This window comes from Atta colombica, unplaced genomic scaffold, assembly GCF_001594045.1.
Source record: "Atta colombica isolate Treedump-2 unplaced genomic scaffold, Acol1.0 scaffold100, whole genome shotgun sequence".
Lineage (NCBI taxonomy): Eukaryota > Metazoa > Arthropoda > Insecta > Hymenoptera > Formicidae > Atta > Atta colombica.
This window is the reverse complement of record NW_017259185.1, coordinates 427,412-450,929: the sequence shown is the minus strand read 5'-3', so window position 1 is coordinate 450,929 and position 23,518 is coordinate 427,412. Positions and strand designations below refer to the sequence as shown.

The window sequence follows — 23,518 nt, the reverse complement described above, 5'->3', positions numbered from 1 at the left end:
TATATATATATATATATAATGTATATTACTTTTTACATACTACAAAATATAATTTAAAAAACGGAAATATTTATATTAATAAACTTGCTTTCAATTCTAAAATTGCTGTGGATGATAGGCTTTTTGTGCAAGTTTTTAGAAAAATGATTATTTTCTGACAATTAATTCTATGTATAATATTTTTTACAAATCTGTAAACGAAAAGATTAAAAATATGACTATAATATAATATAATAAGAACATATTAAGCTTATGTAAAAATATTGCTGTTATAAGTCAATCAATTAGTAAATATATTTGCAGAGAAATATTGTAAAGTGGTTGCGAAATCTTATTATTACATTTAATTGTGTTTACATTTGTAAGAAATATTATTTGTTGTATCTTGTCGAGATTATTAATATCTATTAACTCCTTCAATGAATTTTTTATTGTTTCTTTATCGCATGTCGCAAAAAATTGATAAGTAAATCCTGACGGTGAAAGAATTCCGAGAGCTTCGTAGGTATATGTCGTGTACGACGTTGCATAAAATGATTAATCCGACTCTCATCTTCAAAACAATACGACAAGCATAAATAACCTGCGGCACGCGTGCATAAAAGTTATTAAAGCCGGTAAACATGAGAAATGGATTCTATTTTAGCTGCATTTTAATGATCCACAACGACCAAGTTATATCTCGTGTTTTCCATAGCGAAATGTCGTGGGAAAAATGATTCATAACGATAAGATAACATTTATGAGCTTTTATAATTGTTGACAAAAGTGTAACCCACGCACTTGTGAACATTATGAAAATCAATCATCCATATACGAAGGACTAGAACTGGCCGCATTCTGTTCTCGTTTCTCATGAAACAGCCGTTTATTCAAAATCTAAACATAGCTCAATCTTGCGACGAAATATGCAGGTTACAGTACGGTTCATTTTAGTCTGCATATTTAAAAATATTCATAGAAGTCTGTAATCGAGAATTAAAAGGCGATAGAAATTGAAATACATCCAATATGATGAATTGAATTCTAGAAGGAATGAGAAAAAAATTTATTTTCGTTTTCAGAACACATTTTAAAAGAAATATAATTTTAAGATAGAAAAAGATGTTTAATAAAGGAGATTTAATGTAATAAATTGTTACGGATGTGATACTTTTTTTGCAAAAATTTGTATTTTTTGCAAAAATTGTATAATAGAAAAATTTCGCAATACTTGACAAAAAAAGTTATTTTCTGTCAATTAATTCTGTGTATAACATTTTCATAAATCTATGTACTAATAAAAGAAATTGAAATCAGAAATAGAAATATAAGAATTATATTAAATTGCAATATAAAGTATTGTTACAATAAGATACAAATGAATTGCATATACGTTCCACGATCATTAGATATCATTTAAAATATAAATAATACATAAAAAAAATATAAAATGCTAAGAATTGCAAAATTTTTTTTATAGCGAATTCAATCACATGTATTAAATTATAATCTATTCCTTATCGATGAACTTCTGACCTGGTGCATATTGGTGTGGAATAAATTAAAGTAAAATTTAGTTTGTTTCACACTTCAACTTATTGTGTGCATCAATTTAAATAGTTCTTCAACAAAGAATAAGCTTTTTATTAGTGCATATTCAAAGCTACTATACATGAATAGAAAAGTTAAAACCATATAAATATTTTAAATAGATATCTAATAATGTTATGTTTTTTAATAGAATATACATGTATTATTTCATTGTCAAAGTATTAGTCAATAATAGTATAATTAAAAATAATTTATTCAATAACAGAATTAATGCAGTAGCATATTTTATATAAAGCCTTTAATGTGAATTAATCCAGTATAGTTTGAGTGATCGAATTATAGAAAAAGTTTTTACATGAAAAAAATGTTGTATTAATAATAGTAGCTGTTATACATAGATAACAGTTTAATTGAAAATAATCTTATTAATTCAATGACAATATTAATGAAACAAATATGCTATACTCTTGTTTTAATAAAATTTTTTTTATTTTATTAATTCTGTTATTGAATAAACATTTTTTTTAATTGTACTATTATTGACTGAATTACTAATATTTTTAAAAATCCTTTTTTTTTTATGTAGAAAAAAATTGTCAGACATAAAATATGTTTAGAAACTTTCGTCAGAAAAAAATGAGATCTCATAAGGAAAGGGCATTAAATTTCTAAAATAATTAATATAATATTGGTGCATGCAATATAGGACTTACATCCGCATTTATCCTCATGACCAAAGTTAGAAACATGATACATAACATTGTGTATCGTATTAAAAACACAAATCAATGCAAATAAATGCGAATATATACTTCCTCACTAAATCAACTGAGTATATGAGACAAAATTCAAATCACGTCTGCATATATTTTATTAATATTATCATAACAAAGATTCTCACTCTCATATTAAGCTTATACATTGCTAGCCCTTTGGCTCTCACAAGCCTCGGAGTGGCCGACACCCCGGTATCGAGTACACGTCAATAGCTATCTTGCATGCTGTGAAGCTTCGTTTCAGGAAAATTCAATTGCTATTAGAATTATGCGTTTAGGCATTGTGCGACAATTAGACAACGAGCGTGCAGTGTCAGCTTCGTTTGCAGTAATTCTAGACAATAGGTCGCTTACACTTGCAGCATCGGCGTGTGCGTATTCCGTCCAGTTCTGTGTTTCCTCGTTTTTTTTTAGCGATGATGACAACGCGTGAACACGCGCACGATTGTGGGATACCGTGACCGAACGCCAAACTGTGCTGCCAGCAGCTGCCAGCACTGTAGTACTGTTGACTGACGAGTCGCCGCCGTCGTGCGTTCGACCAATCAATTGACGTCGGAGCCACGCGAAGTGCGCCGCGAGGTGGCGATTGTGACGTCTGACTTGTTCTGACGTCAGGGTCAGCTGATCGCGTGAAGTTGCTTGCAAGCAGTAGTGTTAGTTCGTATATTGTTGTTGTGCCTCCCTGTGGCGTTTCTTGTTTTTCACGACGATCACAATCCGTTTTATTTAGTCTATTTCGGTCGCCTTCAGTTTCCGAGTCTCTTCCAGTCTCTTGAGACATTTTGCCTCGTTCCCCTCGATAGCCCGGAGAAAATCGTCATGGGTCTTGTGTGCTCAACGGCTCAGGTATGGGTCGGAGATAATTATCGTATATTCGATTCATCCTTCTTTAATAGATCTTTTTTCTTTCCTCTTCGCTCACCGATAGTTCGACCACTTAATAATGCACTTTCTGTCGAGATTATTCGCAGTGTTTTATTATAATTATGTTGTGATTACAGTTGTATTCCATTATTGATCTCTGGGATCGTCACCAGTCACGTTTGTTTTATTGCCTCCGCAAATAAAGACATATTACACTTAACTCTTTCTTTTAACGCAATTAAACCAATTTTAATTTAATATTCTTTGGTGTAAAAAATCTTTCAAAGGTTTGAGTGAGTCATTGAATATCTAATTAGGTCATCATATTTATTATTTGATTATACATATATATCTATTATTGATTTTGATATATATTGAGAAAACAGGGCCAGTGTCATTTTTAAAGATCCTTATAATAGAATTATTTTAACATTGTCAAAATATAAGACTGGATTATACATATATAAAATGTTTACTATTGTATATTTTTGTTTTATTGATTTACGAATTATTTGGGCTCTATATTACTTTCTTTTATCATATAGCTTGCGTGCTTGTGCGGAAGCACAGCTTGCAGCTTTTGCTGCTCTCAGTGTCCTTCGTGCAGGAACAGCACGAGCACTCGTATCATGTATGCGCTGCTCTTGATGTTGGGAGCTATTGCAGCCTGTATCACTATGGCTCCTGGTCTTCAAAACGCTCTTAAAAAGGTAACGTCAGAAATAATGATTACACATTCAGCAGAATATTTATTTTCCAGCTTGTTGGAAATTTTCTTTACTGGAATAAGATTGTTCCTCTAAGTCTAAAAGTATAATCTCCAATAAGCACTCTGAAAATAAATATTCACTCCGAAAATATTCTGCTGAACGCGATTAATCTGAAATAAAGAAGAAACACGTTAATACTACGATTTTTCAAATAGGTCCCATTCTGTGCAAACAGCTCCTCTAATTATGTTCCACCGGAAACTGTTAACTGTGAGGCTGCAGTAGGTTATTTAGCTGTCTATAGAATTTGTTTCATTCTTTCCTTATTCTTTTTCTTAATGTCTGTAATAATGATCAGAGTAAAAAGTTCACATGATCCACGGGCAGCTATACAAAATGGGTAAATTAAATTGACACATATTATAGTGTAGCGTTTTTAAAACTGACTAGTGATGTTTATATGAAATTCTCAGATTCTGGGCAATCAAGTATCTTTTGATAATTGGTGGAATCATTGGCGCTTTCTTCATCCCGGAAAGATCATTCGGTTCTACTTGGATGTATTTTGGGATGTTAGGAGGTTTCCTCTTTATAATTATTCAGCTAATTCTAATTGTCGATTTTGCCCATACTTGGGCTGATGCTTGGGTAGGAACTTATGAGGAAACCGAGTCAAAAAGATGGTAAAGATTATTTTACTACACTGTTTAATTATATAATGCAGGTGTTTTTGTTATGAAATATGTGCTTTTAGGTACGCTGCACTGTTAGGTACATCTGTCTTCAATTATACTTTCTCCATTACTGGAATAGTGCTACTTTATATATATTATACTCATGTAAGATTATTAACTATGTTTTTTTATCTAGCTTTAAGATAAACATCTTCAAGACACGGGATTATTCGCTTGTTTTATGTATTTACAGCCAAGTGAGTGTGCCCTAAATAAGTTTTTCATTTCGTTTAATTTGATTTTGTGCGTCATTACCAGTATTATATCAATTTTACCGACTGTGCAAGAACATCAACCACGATCTGGACTGCTTCAGTCTTCCATTGTAACATTATATGTGGTATACTTAACATGGAGCGGTATATCAAACAGCCCAGGTAGAGATTAATGATTTACTGAGATGAAAGCTTTTAGCAATCCATATATTTTATTCTTGATTTGTTATTACTTGAATTTATAGATTCAGCGTGCAATCCTGGTTTTCTCCCTGGTATCTCGAATAATGATATCAAAAATCGTGTTACGTTTGATAAAGAAAGCATTATTGGATTAATGATATGGTTTAGCTGCGTTTTATATAGTTCCTTACGTACAGCGTCCAAATCATCAAAGATTACAATGTCTGAAAATGTATTAGTTCAGGATAACGGAGCTGGTAAATATTATTTGAATGATTTTTTGTTATATGTATATATTTTAGTATTTTACATTTGTGAAAACATGTCGCATATCAAACTAGATATTAAGATTAAGATGAATTGAAATTTGACCAATTAAAACAAAATTTATTAAATATTAGTTTTCTTTCTTCCAATTTTCTTTTTTTTTTCGTCAAATTTCAATTCAATTGTAATCTTAATTGCTAGTCTAATAATTGTTTAATTGTTCATGAAAGATTCTTTTTGAATTCAGTAGTTACTATTACTTTTTTGTATTAAACAATATCAATTTTTCTATAGTTAGGAATGAGGGAGAGCAGTCTCTTATCGACAATGAAGGTAGGCACACACTATTTTACAAATAGAATTTATTTTCTAGTTATGAATCTTGTTATTTACATTTCTATCTTTAAAATAATGTATTCATATATTTGAATATTTGTAAATGAAGTTATTGATTAATTTATATAGATAATTGAAAATATATTTTCTATATTTATAACTGTGTAGTATGAAATAACTAGATTTTTTACGTCTGCCTAGCTGGTCCTCTCCCACTTAACAAAATCTTAATGAATAAATTATATAATAATGCGCTATTTGTGCGCTTTCAAAATCCGCAAAAAAATGTTAACGTTTATTTCGATGAGCTAAAAAAATTTTTTGTGGGAGCTAAGTAGACTGTTCAGTTAATCCCCTCCCCCCTCCCCTCTTGTTAATAACAACCGATTTAGAAAACAATCAAACTCTTAAGGGACTTTCCTCTTGGAATAAACAGTCATATTCATTCCTAAGTTGTTTAAAATTGCAAAATTATGCTATCTAATTATATAAAATATATCTTCGATATATGCGCTATTATTCCCAAGCAATTTCGATTTTATTATATAATTTATTCATTAACATTTGGTTAAGTGAAAGGAGGAGGTAGTTAGACATAGATTTTTTGCTTACTAGTAGTGTGTGTTTACCTTTATTCTTTTTTTTGTTACCATCATAAATATTATAGTGTTTTTATAATATTAAAATTAAATATTAGATGCTGCAAGTTAATTTCTAATTTTTCCTTTGATTTTAGTACATATATAATGAAGGAACGTTTACATACATGCATATTACAGCATGCTGTCAAAAACATTTATGAAAGCCAGTGCTTGTTCAATATTTTTATTTGTAGCTTAGTAGCTTTTTATTTTGTGTTATTTCTTGTTTTCCTAAATGTAATTAGATTATACTACAGTAGAAGGACGCAATCCCGATGCAGAAGGTGGACACGTAACTAAGGTATGGGACAATGAAGAAGAAAAAGTGGCATACAACTGGAGTTTCTTCCATCTTATGTTTGCTCTTGCTACTTTGTATGTTATGATGACACTCACTAACTGGTATCAGTGCGTATCTATAATGTTATAACGTTAAACTATATTTGTTTTAATCCATCAATGCCACTATTGATATCTTTAATAGACCAAACTCCGATCTGAAAACATTGAATGCAAACAATGCTTCAATGTGGGTGAAAATTATTTCTTCATGGATGTGTTTGGCTCTTTATGTATGGTCATTGGTAGCACCTGCCATTTTCCCGAATAGAGATTTCTCTTAAATTTCTGGATTTATAAGCCAAAAATTCAAGAGTTTATAACAGGTATTTATGTTTCGATATTGTAATATTATAAGAAGTGATAAGTATCTGTTTTAATATAATTAAAAAATCTTATGTTACAGACATTTCTCTGCTTATGATCTAACATTGAAATGCTAATGATTACATTTAAGCCAAATAACGCAATATGAAATATTGCGTATTAAAATATATATTGATCTATTTTTAAGGAGTAGATGTTCTATATAAAAATTTACTTTGTCAGTAATTATGTATTTAACATAGATATATGCAGAATAAACTGCATGTAATTTTAATTACTAAACTCCTATAATATTAACTAATTCTTAGATTATATACAATATAACTATCAATTTAATAATGTGCTTTGTTCTGAAAGACTAACAATTATATTGTTATCATATGCTTTATATGTTAATAAGAATCAGTTCTATTAATGTCATACATATAATTAGATGTGTAAAATTGTGGTATATAAAGATATGATAGGAAAATTATATTTTTATTTATGTTTCTAATTTATGAAATTTATGAATTTATTTAAATTTATTTAAAAAATTATTTCAGCATCTATTCGATTTTTGTATTATGCATACATTGCATGTACTCAAATAATATTCCTGTACCACTGATGCATTTATAACTAGTTTATAATTGATAATTAACGCATACATATGCGTTATTGCAAAATATATTAATTGCATATATATATATATGTCAAACATGTGACTCTATTCATATAAAATAACGTAATTAAATACATTAGATGGTGCTGCTAATTAAAAGTTGTAGTATTTAGAAATTACTTTATTCAGTGGGGATGATTACAAGAACTGTATTTTATTTATTAATGTATTTATTTCATTCTCTTTCTCAATTATTGTTTCTTTCAGTTATACTTTTATTTTCAGCTAAAACAGCCTCAGTTTAGAGCTTTCTTGTAATATCATCCGTCTTTTGCAAAACGTACGTAGCTACAACTATAAAAGAAGTTAATGAGAACTGATCTTACGAATGAATACTATTAAGGATATAGGATTAGACAATTGTCATATGTGATAATTTTTTGCAATTTTATGGGTGCGATCAAAGTCTCACTATAAATGTTTTGAAGCATTTGATTGATCAATTGAAAGAAAGAATTTTACGAATTGATCGATCAAAGAATGCTTAAAGCATTTTTAGCATTACGTTGACTCTACATCATAGTATATAACAAATTATTTTTCAAAATAATTTTTCTATGAAGTGTTTACGTAAGTCTACTGGAAAATTTTTTTATTAACAATTAAATAATACAAAACATTATTTTACTCACTCATTTATATTCACAGTTTTTTCTTTATTCTTATCTAAATCAATAAAATTTTATATATATATAAGCATTGCTTTTATGACTATAACTATACAAATACAATTAAATTGTCATAGTTGTCATAATTATGAGATACTATAAAACAGCTTTATGTATCGTTTATTTTAATCTTATAATTGCATTTGATATGAAAAAAATGTTATAATGGTTATATGTATATGATTATATTATAAGCATTATGTATATAAGATTAAAATCAGCAAAATAAAAATCTTTTTTTTCAGTTTGAAAAAAACAATAAATTTTGAGTTTTAGATTTTTTTCTATACAGTGTGTATTTATGTATATTATTGTGATAAATTAATCTACATGTCCTATTCATTATGCTATATTCTGCGTGATATAACTGAGAATTATATTCAAGAGAAATTATATGTAAGCTGTATTTCTTGAACGATGTATGTAATGTAAAAGTAAACAAAAAAGATAAAAAAATTATATAAAATGCGTATTTAATACTATTAACAATAATCACATTTTATTATTCAAGGTTTCCTGATGATTTTTTTATTTCTTAATCAGAAAATATTTGTACATGAAATTTTACGTTATATCTTCTCTTATGAATACTAAAATAAATTCGTCTGATTATTATAAAGTCAACGTACTAATGATTGCTTGCTTATATTTTTTATTATCTGTATATTTGATATGTAGCTACAAAAATTTTTGCCTCTTAATTTTTTAACTATTTATTATTTTATACATTATAATTAATTTTCTATATCTTCATTGCTTATATAAAAAAGGGATTGAGCATGCAATGTCAATCCGTATGCATCATGTATTATCTAGTATTATCTAGTATGCCTGAGTGTAAAAGTAGTATTCTTCGCGTTAAGTTTATTGTACGAGAATTAACAGGAAACTAATACAATTAGCCATTTTTATCATTGTTATGTATAAAAGTGTAAATATATTTTTAATTGCATAACTGAGGTCGGTGGATACTCATTAAAAACATGGAAAAATTTTGTATACATACATTTCATTTGTATGCATTCTAGTAACTAATTATTCTACTTCTAATATTATTATAACTATTTTCTACATAAAAAAGTTTGAACTAATTTTTGCAAAATAATTTCTCCTCTCAATTCTTTCTCTCCAATACTTTGTATCTACTATTTTCCTACACATTATATATTAATTATTAAAAATTTAATTAAAAATCCGTATTATGTACAAATCCGCAGAGCTTATTGTAGTCAAGCTAAAATATTTGGTCATCAAAATCAAACTGAAATTAAAATAAAATCATTCCACTTTGGATGATTTTGTTATATCCTTTTTGTATACCGGTTTCTTCAATATATAATTTCTCATATTCTGGAACGGTGTATCGAATAGTAGCGTAAGAACTATTGACATAAGAAGAATCCCTCCTATCTCTTTTAGATTTACCTAAAACAAATTATAGAATATGTTTAAAATAATATTACATTTAATATAATATTACATTAAATAAAATAATATTACATTAAATAATTTTATAAATAGATGAATAAAATGGGAATAAAAGAAATTTTACGTTTGTTTTAAGAGTACAAGACTTACCATTATCCTCAAAAAGTCGTAGTGATCCGCAGTACGGGTTTGTCCAACATTGAAAAAAAATATCGGGAATTGCGTTAAATAGACGGCGTAACTAATTCTCGTAGTAACGAGGAATCCTCGCCAAGAGAATATTTTGTTCAAAAATACTGCGAATTCGATAATGCAAAACATATTACTCGGAGATAATTGTTATTTATAAAAAAGGTTAATTCCGCAATATTAACGCGATAATAATTACCATTTGAACTGCCGGTATGCTGCGTTATCGCTATCCAAAGAAACAGGCTGCACCATCCGATAGGAGCGAATGCGTTATAAGCTGCCGCGTGAATTGGGTCGTATATGTAATCGATAGAACCCATTTTAGAAGGCCCGATAAGAGCCGCCAAAAACATTAGGCTACACACAGTCCATCCTATATAGAGAATTGTCTGAAAACGTTGAAAATTAGTATTATTTATCGCACAGTTCAGAGAAAATCATAGTTGTGACAATACTAATAATTATAAAAGTGACAACTATACAAGTTTTATATGTATAATTAATGTACATATTTTTTTATATGTATAATTAATGTACAATTTTACATATAAAATAGTTTATAACTATGCGCATATTAATTCTACTTGTATAGTTTTATAGTTGTTATCTTTATAATTGCTATCACTGTCTTCTTTTTTTATTGTAAATATATGTAGACAATTAATTCAATGATACTCACTGTGCTCAGTTTGAAATCCTTAGATAAATTTCGCAGGAAATAACCCGCAAAGACTCCAATGATGTAAATGGTCAATCTATGTGACGGTAATGTGTACGAGTAATCCGCAGTATCGAATAATTGTCTTATCCTACAGAAGAATGAGATATGAATAATATATTTGAAATAATCGATTTTTTTTTGCTATAACGCAAACATTGATTTACTTACGACGTGCCATAATATACGTAATTGTTGAGATCTTTCACATACGTGATGTAAAATCTCAATATCGTAGATATCAAGGCTATTGTACTAAGTACAATAGCGCCGATCTTTGGCTTTTTGTACAAGAGTAATACCAATATAGGAGAAATCGCGAATAATTGTGTGTCTATTCCTATATGATGCGTGTGTGTAAGACACTGAAAGCAGAGAATTATCTCTCAATGAAAATACAAGCTAAAAGTCAAACGCGTTGAAATATTTAATTTTTTGCTAATATTCTTACACAATTGGAAAATTTGTATTAAATTTAATATATTTCATATCCTAAATTTACTGTGTAAAAAATATTCTATTCTCTATTTAAATATTTTTTCTTAAAGTCTTTGAAAATATTTACGTTTTATTTCTTTATCTTCTGGATAACTACTTTATACGTATTTTACCTACCATATTCTCAAATCCGAAATAATTGTGAATAAATAAGAAATTCCGCCACCATGTTCTCTTGCAGATTTCCGCGTGATTGGTCACCACCAGCGGCCACTGCGGTCCAGATCCGATATACGGCATAATGTAAGTACAGAACAATATCAATGCACCTAAAGTAGGCACTAACCTGAAATCATTGTACATATTGAAAGAAAACCATTTCTATTTTCATTTATATGATTAAGTTAAGACCATACATCAGTACCTTAACAAACGTGATAAATATTCGTTTTTAATGTCCAACGTTCCAGATCTTTTCAATTTACCAACGAATAAATATGTCGTTAATAAACCTGATAACATTATAAATGGATCAGTATACAGACTAGCCGCTCTCCCAAAGACGGTCCATGGTTTACCTAAAAACTACGTCGAAAAGTTATCGTTTACTTCGAAGCAAAATATGCGTCCATGATAAAAATTAAGTTTTATTAATCAGACTGTGAATAACATTTTATTCACATGATAAAAGTATATTCGTAAAATAATATTCTACATTATATTCTAATAATATATTATTATATATATATTTTATTTATATTTTTATAACAAGATTATAAGAAATCTTCAAGTTCATAATTATATTATAATTTTGAAAGTTTATTTTATCTGTGAAAAAGAAGTAATATCGAATACGAATATCTTTTGAATCTGCATGTTATATTTTCCGAGTTATATATTCATGAATTTATATTTGAAAATGAATAATTTACAACGTACCTCGCTCATGTAAGTTCGGTTTACGTAAGGGATAAAGAATACTGCCATGCTCTTGTGAGATACGAGCAATAAAATGCTGTTTAAGAATCGGATACCGTGAAGCGACGCTATGTCGCCTTGCGGTCTTTCCAACGAGAATAATTTCAGGATGTTGCGCTTCAAAGAAAACGATAAAAGCAATTCACTGGCCGGTATTTTGCAATGATCATAGAATGCAGCTACGAGTGTCAGAACGAACACGGTGACGAAGAGAAGACTAGAAAGAACGTGAAAATTATTCAATTAATTCAAATTCAAAAAATTCACTGTTAATATTCAGCATTTTAATTTAGTTTGAAATTTTGCGAAGATTTATAGTAAATGTTCCATTTTTAAAATTGAGAATTTTAAAGATTTATGAAAGTTTGTGAAAATCGATAATTTATGATGTATATATCATTATGATTGGAAATTAATTTGTTGCCAATTTATAACATAGATCTTATGAAATTATTTTGGAAAACTAATTATATGAATATTTTGAAGTATTAATTATATATAATATATTAAAAAATAATTGTTATGTTAATACATTATTAAAATAGTATTAATATAATATTACAATACAACATTAAGACATGATTCAAACAAACATCTTTACCTGGTGGCGACAGTCGCTTTTGACAGAACGAGTTCCGGCCTCACTTGGCACAAATTCTGATCCACTTGCAGTGCAATTTTAAGTCCTGTCTGTGCTGTGTACTTTGAAATTGTATGTTGAAGAGATGCTTTCACATCCTGGGCTGTGCATGATGCGGGTGTACATATGGCCCAATTTATGTTGCTGAAACGCGGTACTCTGTGACCGGGCTGAAAATCCAAAAATAAATTGTCTTATAATCTGCAATTACATAGAATTAAATAGAAATTTAACTATTAATGAATCTAATATAGAAATTGAAATCATTAGATTATGCTGACAAAAAAATTAATTCTTACTTACAGACATGCGAATTTTAATGTCATATATTGCTGGAAAGATTAATTAGAATGTCATTCGCGAAAAAGACGGCGAGTGACAAATTACGTTCTTGAGAATTATAATATTCTCTCTCTCTCTCTCTCTCTCTCTCTCTCCACCATACAAAATTAATCTTTTTACGCAGTTTCTCGTCTATATTTTGTAATTTTTTATGGAGGAGCATCCGTGAATGTCCGTGAAATCGTAAAAAATTACTATTATGTATCATTTCATTAAATATTTATAACATACTGGAAAAAAGAATACAGAAAATAAAGAAACATTGGGGAAACCTGACATGTATTATATCAATTATGCTTAATTGACATAATAATAGGATGTTTTTTTCTGAGATGATCTTCCATGAGATCTTTCATAATAAGTGACCGTCAGTGAGTATTTTAATATACTTGTTGCACAGATGTTTTTGAGAGAGTTGCGGGAGTCTATTAAAAGCATATGATTGTGAGAGATACGGATAAAAGAGACGGGAAATGTTTTATAAATCAAATTTGCCAGGGTTGGATAAGTTAACTTTTTTTTTTAACTAAGTTAAGTTAAAGTTAAGTTAACAGCCTTGAAAATTTAACTTAATTAAAATACAAGTTAATCCATAATAAAATTAATTGAATTAAAAGTTAAGTTAAAAAAGTAATTAAAAGTTAAATTTGGTTCGAACGAACCAAAAAAGAAAAGAAAAAGTTTGACTATTTTACATAATTTTTCGAATTTTTCCTTTCTCACAGCTTATTAAAGAATCTGATTATTTTTGTTTATAAGTACCGATGATATAATATAAAATTACCAGGGTTGGGTAAGTTAATATTTTTTTTAAACTAAATTAAGTTAAAGTTAATGGCTTATCAAATTAATAAAATTAAGTTAAAACTTGAAGGAATAAAGAATTAACTTAGTAAAAGTTAAGTTAAGATTTAATTAACTTAAGTTTAAAAAAATTAATTAAAAAAAATTATTTTTGAGATCAGAATGTCCTAATTTTTCTTATAATGAGATTATTTTAAAGTAATCACTTACAAATATAAATTATTAGGTAAATTTAATTTACACTTACAAATATAGATTATTAGATAACTTTAATTTTACATTCATATGTAAGTTACTTATATAAGAGTATAAATACATAACTATAAATACATAAATACATACTATAAATTTTTGTTGTTTGTTTGTAGAATCTTGCAAGAGTGAAGGGTATATGTTTGCATTATTTCTCTTTCTTTAATCTTTATCTAATTTTTTTTAACTTCTAAAACGACTGCATGTTTACGATTATATCGATTAGATATTTATTACAAAGATAAACGTAAAAATTTAGAAAATGGGTGGATGTGCAGTACTGTTCTACAACAATTCTTCATCTAAGACTCATTTCATATTTATGTCGCTGAAATATAATATTTATAATATCTAAAATTAGTGTGATTCAAATATAAGCTGGAACTGACAAAACCTAGCGAATCAATAAAAACTGGTTACCATATGATATGACTCTTATTATAGAGTCTCTCATCATAAAATCATTGAATTTTTTCTAAATTAATTCTTCAGTTTAAGACTTTATAGGAAAAAAATTGTAATATTAAGAGAGACAGAATAATTTTTAATTTAAAAAAAGTTAATAAATTAAAATTTAAAAGTAACTAAATTAAGTTAAAATTAATGCATTTAAAATTAACTAAGTTAAGTTAAAAATTATTAACTTTTTTAACTCTTTTTTTTAACTATTAACGTTTTAACTAGTTACTACCTAACCCTGAAAATTACTAAATATATATTAGCCTAGAAATATATATTAGCCTAGAAAATTACTAAATATATATTAGCCTCTCGCATTTACTTATTTAGCATCTAAGGATTTACTAAAAAAAAATCAAATTACCGATAAAATGTCAAATTAAAAGTTATCGATAAACTAAATTAAGTTAAAAAGTTAAAAGTTTAAAATATGATTAAGTTAAAATTAATTAAGTTTTTAACTTTTTAACTTAACTTTTATTTTTTTAACTTAACATTACTCAAGCCTGACATTTCCACGTTCCCGCGAAGGTGGAACAAACAATTCAAAAAGTAATTGATGCATTTACTCAGTCAAGCAACCATAATTAATGTTCTTGGATCTCGCTGTGAGCAGCGTCAACACAGTACCGAATGATAAACATTAGCAATTTCATATGCAATACGCAATATTACAGACGATTGTTCTAACCACATGCGTCGCATATTATTGCTATTATTATGTAATCAGATTGTCGATATCTAAGCAAAACAAATTTCCTGTATAATTCATCATCAATCCACATTCCTGTCGATTTGTTTCATGTTTATTTTAGAGCCTCAATTAAGACTTTTTTCCTCAACAACTCGTCGATATGGTGTTATTAAAGTAAAGAATTATAATTTTTTCCTTCTATACGTCAAAAAAAACTTTATTTATACCTTGAGATTCAATTATTCGGAAACACCTATTGCGACAAATAACATTATAAAGTTTAAAGAAATAAATTTCTCATTTTTAAATTTAACTCGAATGTATCGTTAATAACTCTCTAGAGCTATCAACGATGTACTCGAGAAGATTTGAGTATTTCTTTTCGAGCAACTGTAAGTTTTTTTGCACAGTTCGTTTTACTCTATTAAAATTCAACCTATGTCCCAATCGCGATAGCAGTCTTTTATCTACGTCCGGCCGCCAATGTCTCTCGATTTCGTAGAATTACATTATAAATCCTGCAGTACAGGATTCACGAGTCTATTACATATTCATCAGGGATTAAATGTGTGCGCCAACGATGATCCTCTGAATGATTAAAATGCCAGGAATATTATATTTGTGAGGAAATATCAAAATAAAAATATTTTCCATTCGTTTTGATCTCTACACCCGATTTTTCAGATTAACTTTGTCGCGCGTAAATTTTATTAATTAATTTTATTCATTAATGCAATTTGAAAATAAATGGTATTTCCGCGAAGTATTCTCAGAATATTTAGAAACTCTCTCATGTACGAGCCACCCGTCTTATCGTAATCTCGTGTCATTGGAAATCAGCGAGTAAATGGCGAACAACTTAAGCACATGATTTTGATATTCTACGTGCCTATACGACCAGTCATTTCGCTCGCGAACGTGAGATATCACCATAAGATACGGTGATTGATTGCGAAACGATCGATCACGTTGGTTTGCATGGTGCATCACGAGAATACGCACATTATACACTTACGTCGGTCATGTTGCTGCGAAACGCATAATGCGAATGCAGTAGGCGATGTAGGTACTTGAGATCCGGTCGAGACTGATCGACGTCCAACTGCAAATATGCTAGGCAATATTGTCCCCGAATGCCATCCTTGCCCTCAACACCGACGCACTCGTCGAAGTCGCCGAATTGATTAACATTTCCGCTAAGCAGACCGGAAGGCACTTTCGCGGTCGCGTCATACACTAAAATATTAAAAGCGATCAATATGAATGACGAAAATAGAAAAATAGAACCGTCCTCTGTGAGAACGATCTTTACAATGTACATTGCATTAACTCTTAAAATTGACGGTGAGTTTATTAGGCTTATTTAATTATAAATCTCTTTGTCAAAAATTTTAAACGATTCAATGCGAGATTCAATGTTACCAGATTGCAGATGTAGGAGAATTAAATTTCAGAAAAATAAAAAAATTAGGAATTAGTCTAAATGTAACGCAATAGATATAAATAAGATATAAATTATATTTCTATCCATTATTCGTATTTCGTTTAATGTCTATTCTTATTTTTTTTAAATATTTAATATTTATTTTTATTTATAATATTTTTTCTATTATATATTGTACGGCTCGACATTATTGTGCGTCTCGGAAGCTCAAATAAACTTAATAGAAAATTTTGAATATCGAATATTGGAAGTCGCGATGTGATAATAATAATGTTTGCGTGATACGTCGTTCGTAATATATAAAAAATTGCACATTGTCGTGCACAGAATTCGAACAAAGAAAAAAAAGAAAGGATTTTGCGACGACTGCAATATCTTCAAGCCGTTGCCAAATTTCTTGTGTTGCGTACATAATATAGTATGAAATATTAATGCTTGTCTACGAATAAAACGTGATGTACGTACAATCATTTAATCGAGTTACTCATGAAAGATCATTAAATATAAATTCGTTTGTCGTTTATTTTCGGTTAAGGATCGATAAGTGCACGTTTCAAGTTCCGTTCTCGCAATCGTTCCGAAGAAGAGCTGCTTGAAACGAGGCTTCCGTAGTTACCGTCGCGGTATAATTTGATTTCAGATTACATAGTGCTATCTTTAGTTCACTTTACATGAGTCACGCTTTCGAATGTATTATACTTATTCATAGACTTACTCACGTAGATATATAGGCGTAACCAAGAGACAGAGAGAGAGAGAGAGAGAGAGAGAGAGAGAGAGAGAGAGAGAGAGAGAGAAGATTTAGTGATTTTCAACTTCTCTCGAATTTACAATTAAAAGTTATGATTCACAAAATCTGATATTTTCAATTAAAATTAAAAATTAAAAACAAGAAGGAGGCATTTTAAACTTTAAAATATGTAAAGAAATAATTTATTAGCATAAAAAATGCTATTTATATAATAAAATTGATGATAAATATTCTCCCTCTGGAAAAAATCCTGAATATGCCCATGCTCAATCAGTAGTCAATTTACAACTTACTTTTAAGAGCCCATAGTGTGAACTTGGCGAGCTCCTCGTGGAAGATATCGGCATGTCGTTTGCATTCCGCGCTGACACCACCTGCGCCGGGATCGTAAGGAGGAAGGATTTGCAATAATCTGCGTGCCTCGAAATCGATTTTCTCGGGGAAGTCTTCTGAAAAAGCAAATCCTTTTAATGCGAGGAATCCTTTTAATGCCTTTCAATATCTGGGAATCTCGGATGTTCGCGTATTAAATAGTATTAAAGAAATTTATCCTTGATTCGTATTAAGTCGTGCGAAAGCGAAAAAAACTCGCAAAAAAAATCAAAAGCCTTTCTTTCTCTTGGCCTCCCTCTTTCTCATGAATTAGTACATCGCTGAGGGATTCACGTAAATCGCTGGCTACGTGCCTTGTGTTCAAACAGAGGAAACTTTATCAACATAAAAGCCATGCTTGCCTGACATTGACATGATAATGCGAGAGTGCTATTAAGATATCCTCCCGGCCTGGCGTGCTCGTTCGCAAACGGTGACGCAATTTAGAATTAAACGGAAGCGAAATTTTCGAGAAAGGTCGATGTACGAGTCAGTCAGCATAATTCCAGTGGATATACAGAAAATACTGATGTATCTGAAATATGACTCGATTTAAGAATGTAATTTGTATGATGCAGATTAAACTAAACTTTCAATTCGATGTTTTTTGTTTTCCTTTCCATTTCTTTCTTTTCTACACAAAAAGAACACTAATGAGCTAATGAAATAATTTAACAAAATTGAATGAGACAAAAAAATCATTGATTTACGAATAACATTATCGAATAATTATCGAATAACATTATTCTGTATAAAATTATAGAGAAGATCCCAGGATATTTTTAGGCTAATCTTAAACCGGCATTATCATGCATAATTAATCAATTCAAAAAAGGAGTTCTTAATTTCTAACATGTTAAGGATAATTATTTTATAATTATAATTAATTATAATTATAATTATAATTAATTATAATAATATACGAAAAGTAAATATATACGAAAAGAATATAAATCGAATTTGAAAAGCGTAGATGTTCGAGTAGAAAGTGATGTTGAATATTGCGATTGCATCACGGGCGCATAAACTCTGCATTGATTATACATTAATATGACAATTAACGATACAATACCTTAACGACATGGTTTATTTTTAATTCTTCAATATATTAAATTTTGAATTTTATTATAGCTATCGATAGTTATCACTTGTTCGCGAGCTCGAACAATTTCGAGCTTCAACATTGCCTCAAGCATGGTAGCGGATAATTGATCCGAATTCTATTCTTCTATTGAGAATACGATGACATTTTCTCGCGATAATGTGTGGCAATCGAATTAAAAAATAGAGCCGGACATTCATGGAGAATACGAGCACGTCGATGTTGAAATCGAGTCGCGACGCGATGTGACGATCTCCGCGCGAACGGAATCACTTAGCATTGTAATTTACCTACCCTGAACAATCTGCTATAAAATGCAACGCGCATGAATGTACAGAGTACACCCAGTAAACTTCAATTAAAAACATAACATTAATATTATCATTTCCAAGATTGGAAAAATTATTTTGCAAAAATAATTGGTTACAGTTACAATTATTGGTTACAGCTTTTTTTCTTAAAAAGTAACTGTACATATAGTAGCGATTACAAATTACTGATTTTGAAAAGTGTTACAATTATAATTATTTTTAGGTATTAATTTTATGTATTGCTATTTTAAATATAAAAATTTTATACATTTTTTTTTCTGACATTTGATACAAAATAACTATAAGAGTAATTATTAAATTAATTACCAAAAATATCTCAAACAGCACAAAATTGTAATGAAATTGTGACATAAGACGTCTTTAAGTCATCTTTTAAATGCAAAAAATGTCTTATGACTCGATTTTATTATAGCTATCTAGTATGCAACTAATTATAAGTTGAACTACAGTTATAAATGGAAAGAAAGAAACAAAGTTAAATTACAGTTACTGAAAAAAATAACTCTAATTCTAACTTCGTTACGTGTAACTAGTTACTTTCCAACTCTGATAATTTCATTCAACTCAACAATATAACTGTTACGTACAACATGTGATATATTGTTGAGTATGACATTAATGTTATGTTGCGTTCAGGTGTATAAGCAATAGGCAAAGAGAGAGTGATTCGTATCGTTAGTTTACTCAACAAGAGATCTCTGCGTTTGGACGTTAACCTTGTATTTAAATTTCTTCGTTTTACATCAAATTTTCTCGTGGGTTGTATTTAAACAGGCCAACATGATAATGACACAATTTACTTATTACGTAAGGTCTAAGTTAAGTAGGTTTCACTTTACTACTAAACCCAATCCGGTTTGACAATCAGATAGATGATAGCCAGATATAGTTGATCCTGTTGCATGGCATCATATGCGAGACGCATAATTAGTGGTAATTAATAGTATAAAAAGAGAACGCTCTTAAGCAGAAATCTCGTGTTATGCTCACAAGCACGAAATCGTATTGCGAAATGTGATAATGATCGGCGGTATCAACCTATCATGTAAATATCTTTATATCCTCCATTGTGATTTACGACGTCTTGTTGTGCACGCAATTAACATGTGGGCAAGGAGGGTCGGATACGTAGGTACCTGTGTATCTTCATTATAGCTAGCTTGTCAGATGCGCTCATTGCCAGCTTCTGACGTTAATTTTATTCATCTCGAAGAGATGACTAAAAGAGATGACTAATAATTTATTTATACTTGGAAAAAAAATTGTTTGTTCTTTTCAGTAGTTTACAATTTAATTTTTATTTAATTTAATCAAATGGTTGGATAATCTAATGATCATTATTTGCTGAATAAATCACATCTTAAATCATTCCGTCCGCTAAAAGTGAGTAATACGTCAAAATTTGTTCTACTATATTTGAACGAATTCAGAACTACATAATATTTTACTAATTAGTTCATTAGTATGTAAAATGATAACAATGATAACAATTTAAAAAGAATTATCATACTTATTACGATACAATCAAATTATACAAATTTATACAGATACAGCGTTAAAAAGAAACAGTTACACGACTATAAACGTCATATCTGTTACCGCGGAATGTCCATAAAATATTACGTTGTGAAACGTTATGTAGACATTGAACATATCCCTTCTTCTCTCTCTTCTCAATTGTATTGCAAATGTGTACGTTTTATATAGATGCGTCCTTGTTTATTGATTACACGCAATTCACACGTTGGACATTTACAATAAGCGAACATTCCACCGAATTTGCTTCACAGCAAGGACTCTTCACCGAAAATGACAAAGAAGCAAAGTGTTTCTTTATATGCATCTTATCTTGGATCTTGCGGAATTTTATAAATACCTAAAATGACGCATCTGATGATGCATCTGAATAATATATTCATATCCATTTTATGATATTTCATTGTAAAAATCTATACTGAAAAAAATCTTTTAATTATATCAACAAAAAGTACAAAACAAATTCTGATTACATGAATTAGAATTTTAATTATATATCGAATTTTTTATTATCTCTATAATGTTTTATAAATTCATTATAAATGTCTAATTTGTGAATATTTTTCTAGTTGATTCTATCAGAATTTCAATTAATATACAACGAGACTTATTTTCCAATGTATATTAATTCTTCTCCAAAAGTTGTAGTCTTTCGATAATATTTTTATCTAAAAAGAAATAATGATGTCTCCAAAAAAAAATGTTTTTTTCTTGCGAAATGCGCTGTAGTGTCTCATTCATAAAGACAAACTTTATTAATAAAATACTTGACTCAAGACTAGTTATTCTTTGATATTATATCAGCTTATCAGTTTGTATACATTGTATTGTAAGAAGAAGTGGAATGCTCACTATACATTATATTCAGATAATTGATTGTGATTACGTATCGGTTTATCTTTTAAATTCTCGTCCACAAAAATTAAAACAATTAAGAAATGCGAATTAAATAATTTCGATTCTTGATACTTTTGTTAGATGTTTTATGGACATTTAAAATTTGATTCTATTATAGTTCTATTATATACAGTTGTTGTTATTCATAAGTTTATATTCGAAAGTTTTTATTTCTAAGAAACACACGCATAGATATCGACGAATTTCACCTGTCATTTATTTTCGACAGAGACAACGATTGCATCGCAAAGGCAACGATTACGAAGCGTATCACTTAATTATGAATTGATACAATCCCTATAATGATACTTATTAGGAATTTCTAATTATAACTATATGAAAACAAGTTATATTAAATCTTCTAAAATATTAACCATGCGATTATATTAATGTAGAACATAGTAATATATTTATATAAATTTTTTATTAATTATAGCCGATTTTTTTTTTATAAAAAATCTTGATTTAGCAGGCTGACTTTTCTTTCATGAATTTATGCTTATTTTCAAGTCTATTACATTTATTATTAGTATAAAGATCAAGTTTCTTAATAGGAAATATTAAAGTGCTTTACGTGTAGATGTGAATCAAGAATCCTTTCGAAATTCTAATACAAAAAATTCTAAAACAAATACCTTCATGAGCGATTATTGATGCGCAAATTATGTATTCCTAATGCGATAAAATACAATTCGCAACCAATTGGAATGTATTTATTAAATGAAGTTGAAGTAAACATAAACATTTCTACGTAATTACGTAATAATTTGAGCTTGACTTCCGCATTGAAGAAAACTCATTCAGTTGAAATATTTGTTTATTTTAACTTTGTTTAGCAAGTACATACCAATTAATTGCGAATTATATTTTATCGCGTTATGAATACATAATTTAGACATCAGTAACCGCGGAAGTTCATAGGGGTTTTACTAATATTACATTTATTTTTGAAGCCACAAATATTACTATATTATTTTATTTTGATTAATTATCGAAATTATTATGTATTAATCATTAATGAAAATATCGAGAATGGAACGAGAATGGCGTGCAAGAAGTTCAGCATCAAGTTCAGTGAAAATCAGAGTTGCATTTTTTACTTAGGTGATTTCAAGATATTTAGTGCATTAAGTATCATTATAGATTATGTAGGTACAATAGGTATAACCCTGAACCTTCCACAAACTACCGCGTTTTCTGACCTTCCCTCGGTCCATTAATAACTGTTACGTAATGCATTGCATAATCTAATATGCGATAATATTTATTTTCCGCCTTCAAATGACTTGCGAGTAACGCAAAGCAATTCGGAACGAAATTAAATAGCATACCTCGATTAATGACGTATGATTAATGACGAAGAAAGCTGCGATATGAACAAAGTTCAGTTGCACGAACATTGACCGCTGGCTAATTCCATAATTATAATTTATTTTTTGATTCTATTTTGATTGATGATGTCTTCATCAAAGAATTTTCGATTTTGTAATAATTTAATATGTTGGGACATCGCATTCTCCACGCATTTCTATCGTCGGTAGTGAAACCTGAATTAGAAAACGTGACATTGATGCATTTATAAATTAGTAAGCAGAGTTGAACCTTTTTTTAAGCTGGCTGCTCTTAAAATTATAGAACAGATCAAGGTGAATTACATTCTCTGCTAGAAATAAATTTAATACAAGACACATAAAAATGTCAAAGTATTATTAAAGAATTAATAATATGACATTTAAACTCGTTCTTTGAAATGTTGAATTTCGTTTTTTTATAAAATATCGGTTCTATAATCGAGAATTGGATTTCGGTATAAATGTAGAATAAATATAAAACTAAAAACAAAATGAAAAATATATTTCCAATTATATATATATATATA

General features: G+C 29.1%; 3 protein-coding genes across 10 annotated transcripts in view; 1 reads left to right on the top strand and 2 right to left on the bottom strand.

The window, feature by feature from the left end:
* Positions 1–2,816, bottom strand: part of LOC108686253 (extended synaptotagmin-2) — an 11,369-nt gene extending 8,553 nt beyond the window's left edge. For all 3 annotated transcript variants that reach the window (XM_018191481.1, XM_018191464.1, XM_018191471.1), the window contains exon 1: positions 2,664–2,816. The gene's annotated coding sequence lies outside the window, so the exon portion shown is untranslated. The remainder of the gene's footprint in view (positions 1–2,663) is intronic.
* Positions 2,817–2,913: 97 nt separating this feature from the next.
* On the top strand, positions 2,914–8,085 carry LOC108686267 (probable serine incorporator). 5 transcript variants are annotated; one of them, XM_018191490.1, is made up of 11 exons: positions 3,132–3,158; positions 3,722–3,886; positions 4,102–4,286; positions 4,360–4,569; positions 4,641–4,725; positions 4,814–4,997; positions 5,081–5,275; positions 5,580–5,618; positions 6,508–6,670; positions 6,747–6,927; positions 7,818–8,085. In XM_018191490.1, the coding sequence occupies exons 1-10, from the start codon at positions 3,132–3,134 to the stop codon at positions 6,883–6,885; spliced, it is 1,392 nt and encodes a 463-aa protein (XP_018046979.1). In that variant the 3' UTR covers positions 6,886–6,927; positions 7,818–8,085. The 5 variants fall into 5 exon arrangements, with proteins under 5 accessions (XP_018047004.1, XP_018046979.1, XP_018046988.1 ...); XM_018191499.1 differs by lacking the exon at positions 7,818–8,085 and adding an exon at positions 7,008–7,085; XM_018191515.1 differs by lacking the exon at positions 5,580–5,618 and having other exon boundaries at positions 2,914–3,158; positions 7,818–8,083.
* A 1,242-nt stretch (positions 8,086–9,327) lies between these two features.
* The window catches only part of LOC108685095 (nose resistant to fluoxetine protein 6), a 19,546-nt gene continuing 5,355 nt past the window's right edge, over positions 9,328–23,518 (bottom strand). The window contains exons 2-12 of one of the 2 annotated variants that reach the window (XM_018189737.1): positions 17,694–17,849; positions 16,221–16,441; positions 12,616–12,824; positions 11,976–12,231; positions 11,461–11,621; positions 11,214–11,382; positions 10,770–10,963; positions 10,560–10,689; positions 10,077–10,269; positions 9,839–9,984; positions 9,328–9,685 (exon numbers count right to left, since the gene is read on the bottom strand). In XM_018189737.1, the coding sequence (XP_018045226.1) occupies positions 9,539–9,685; positions 9,839–9,984; positions 10,077–10,269; positions 10,560–10,689; positions 10,770–10,963; positions 11,214–11,382; positions 11,461–11,621; positions 11,976–12,231; positions 12,616–12,824; positions 16,221–16,441; positions 17,694–17,849 (1,982 nt within the window). In that variant the 3' untranslated portion in view covers positions 9,328–9,538. The remainder of the gene's footprint in view (positions 9,686–9,838; positions 9,985–10,076; positions 10,270–10,559; positions 10,690–10,769; positions 10,964–11,213; positions 11,383–11,460; positions 11,622–11,975; positions 12,232–12,615; positions 12,825–16,220; positions 16,442–17,693; positions 17,850–23,518) is intronic. The other variant, XM_018189745.1, reaches the window with a different exon arrangement.

What these genes read in the sequence shown, in the direction of transcription:
- LOC108686267 (XM_018191490.1), top strand. Translation starts at nt 3,132, where the DNA reads ATGGGTCTTGTGTGCTCAACGGCTCAG. An exon ending in TTTATATATATTATACTCAT is followed by an intron (nt 4,726 to 4,813) that starts GTAAGATTATTA and finishes ATGTATTTACAG; the next exon opens with CCAAGTGAGTGTGCCCTAAA. An exon ending in GTCTCTTATCGACAATGAAG is followed by an intron (nt 5,619 to 6,507) that starts GTAGGCACACAC and finishes AAATGTAATTAG; the next exon opens with ATTATACTACAGTAGAAGGA.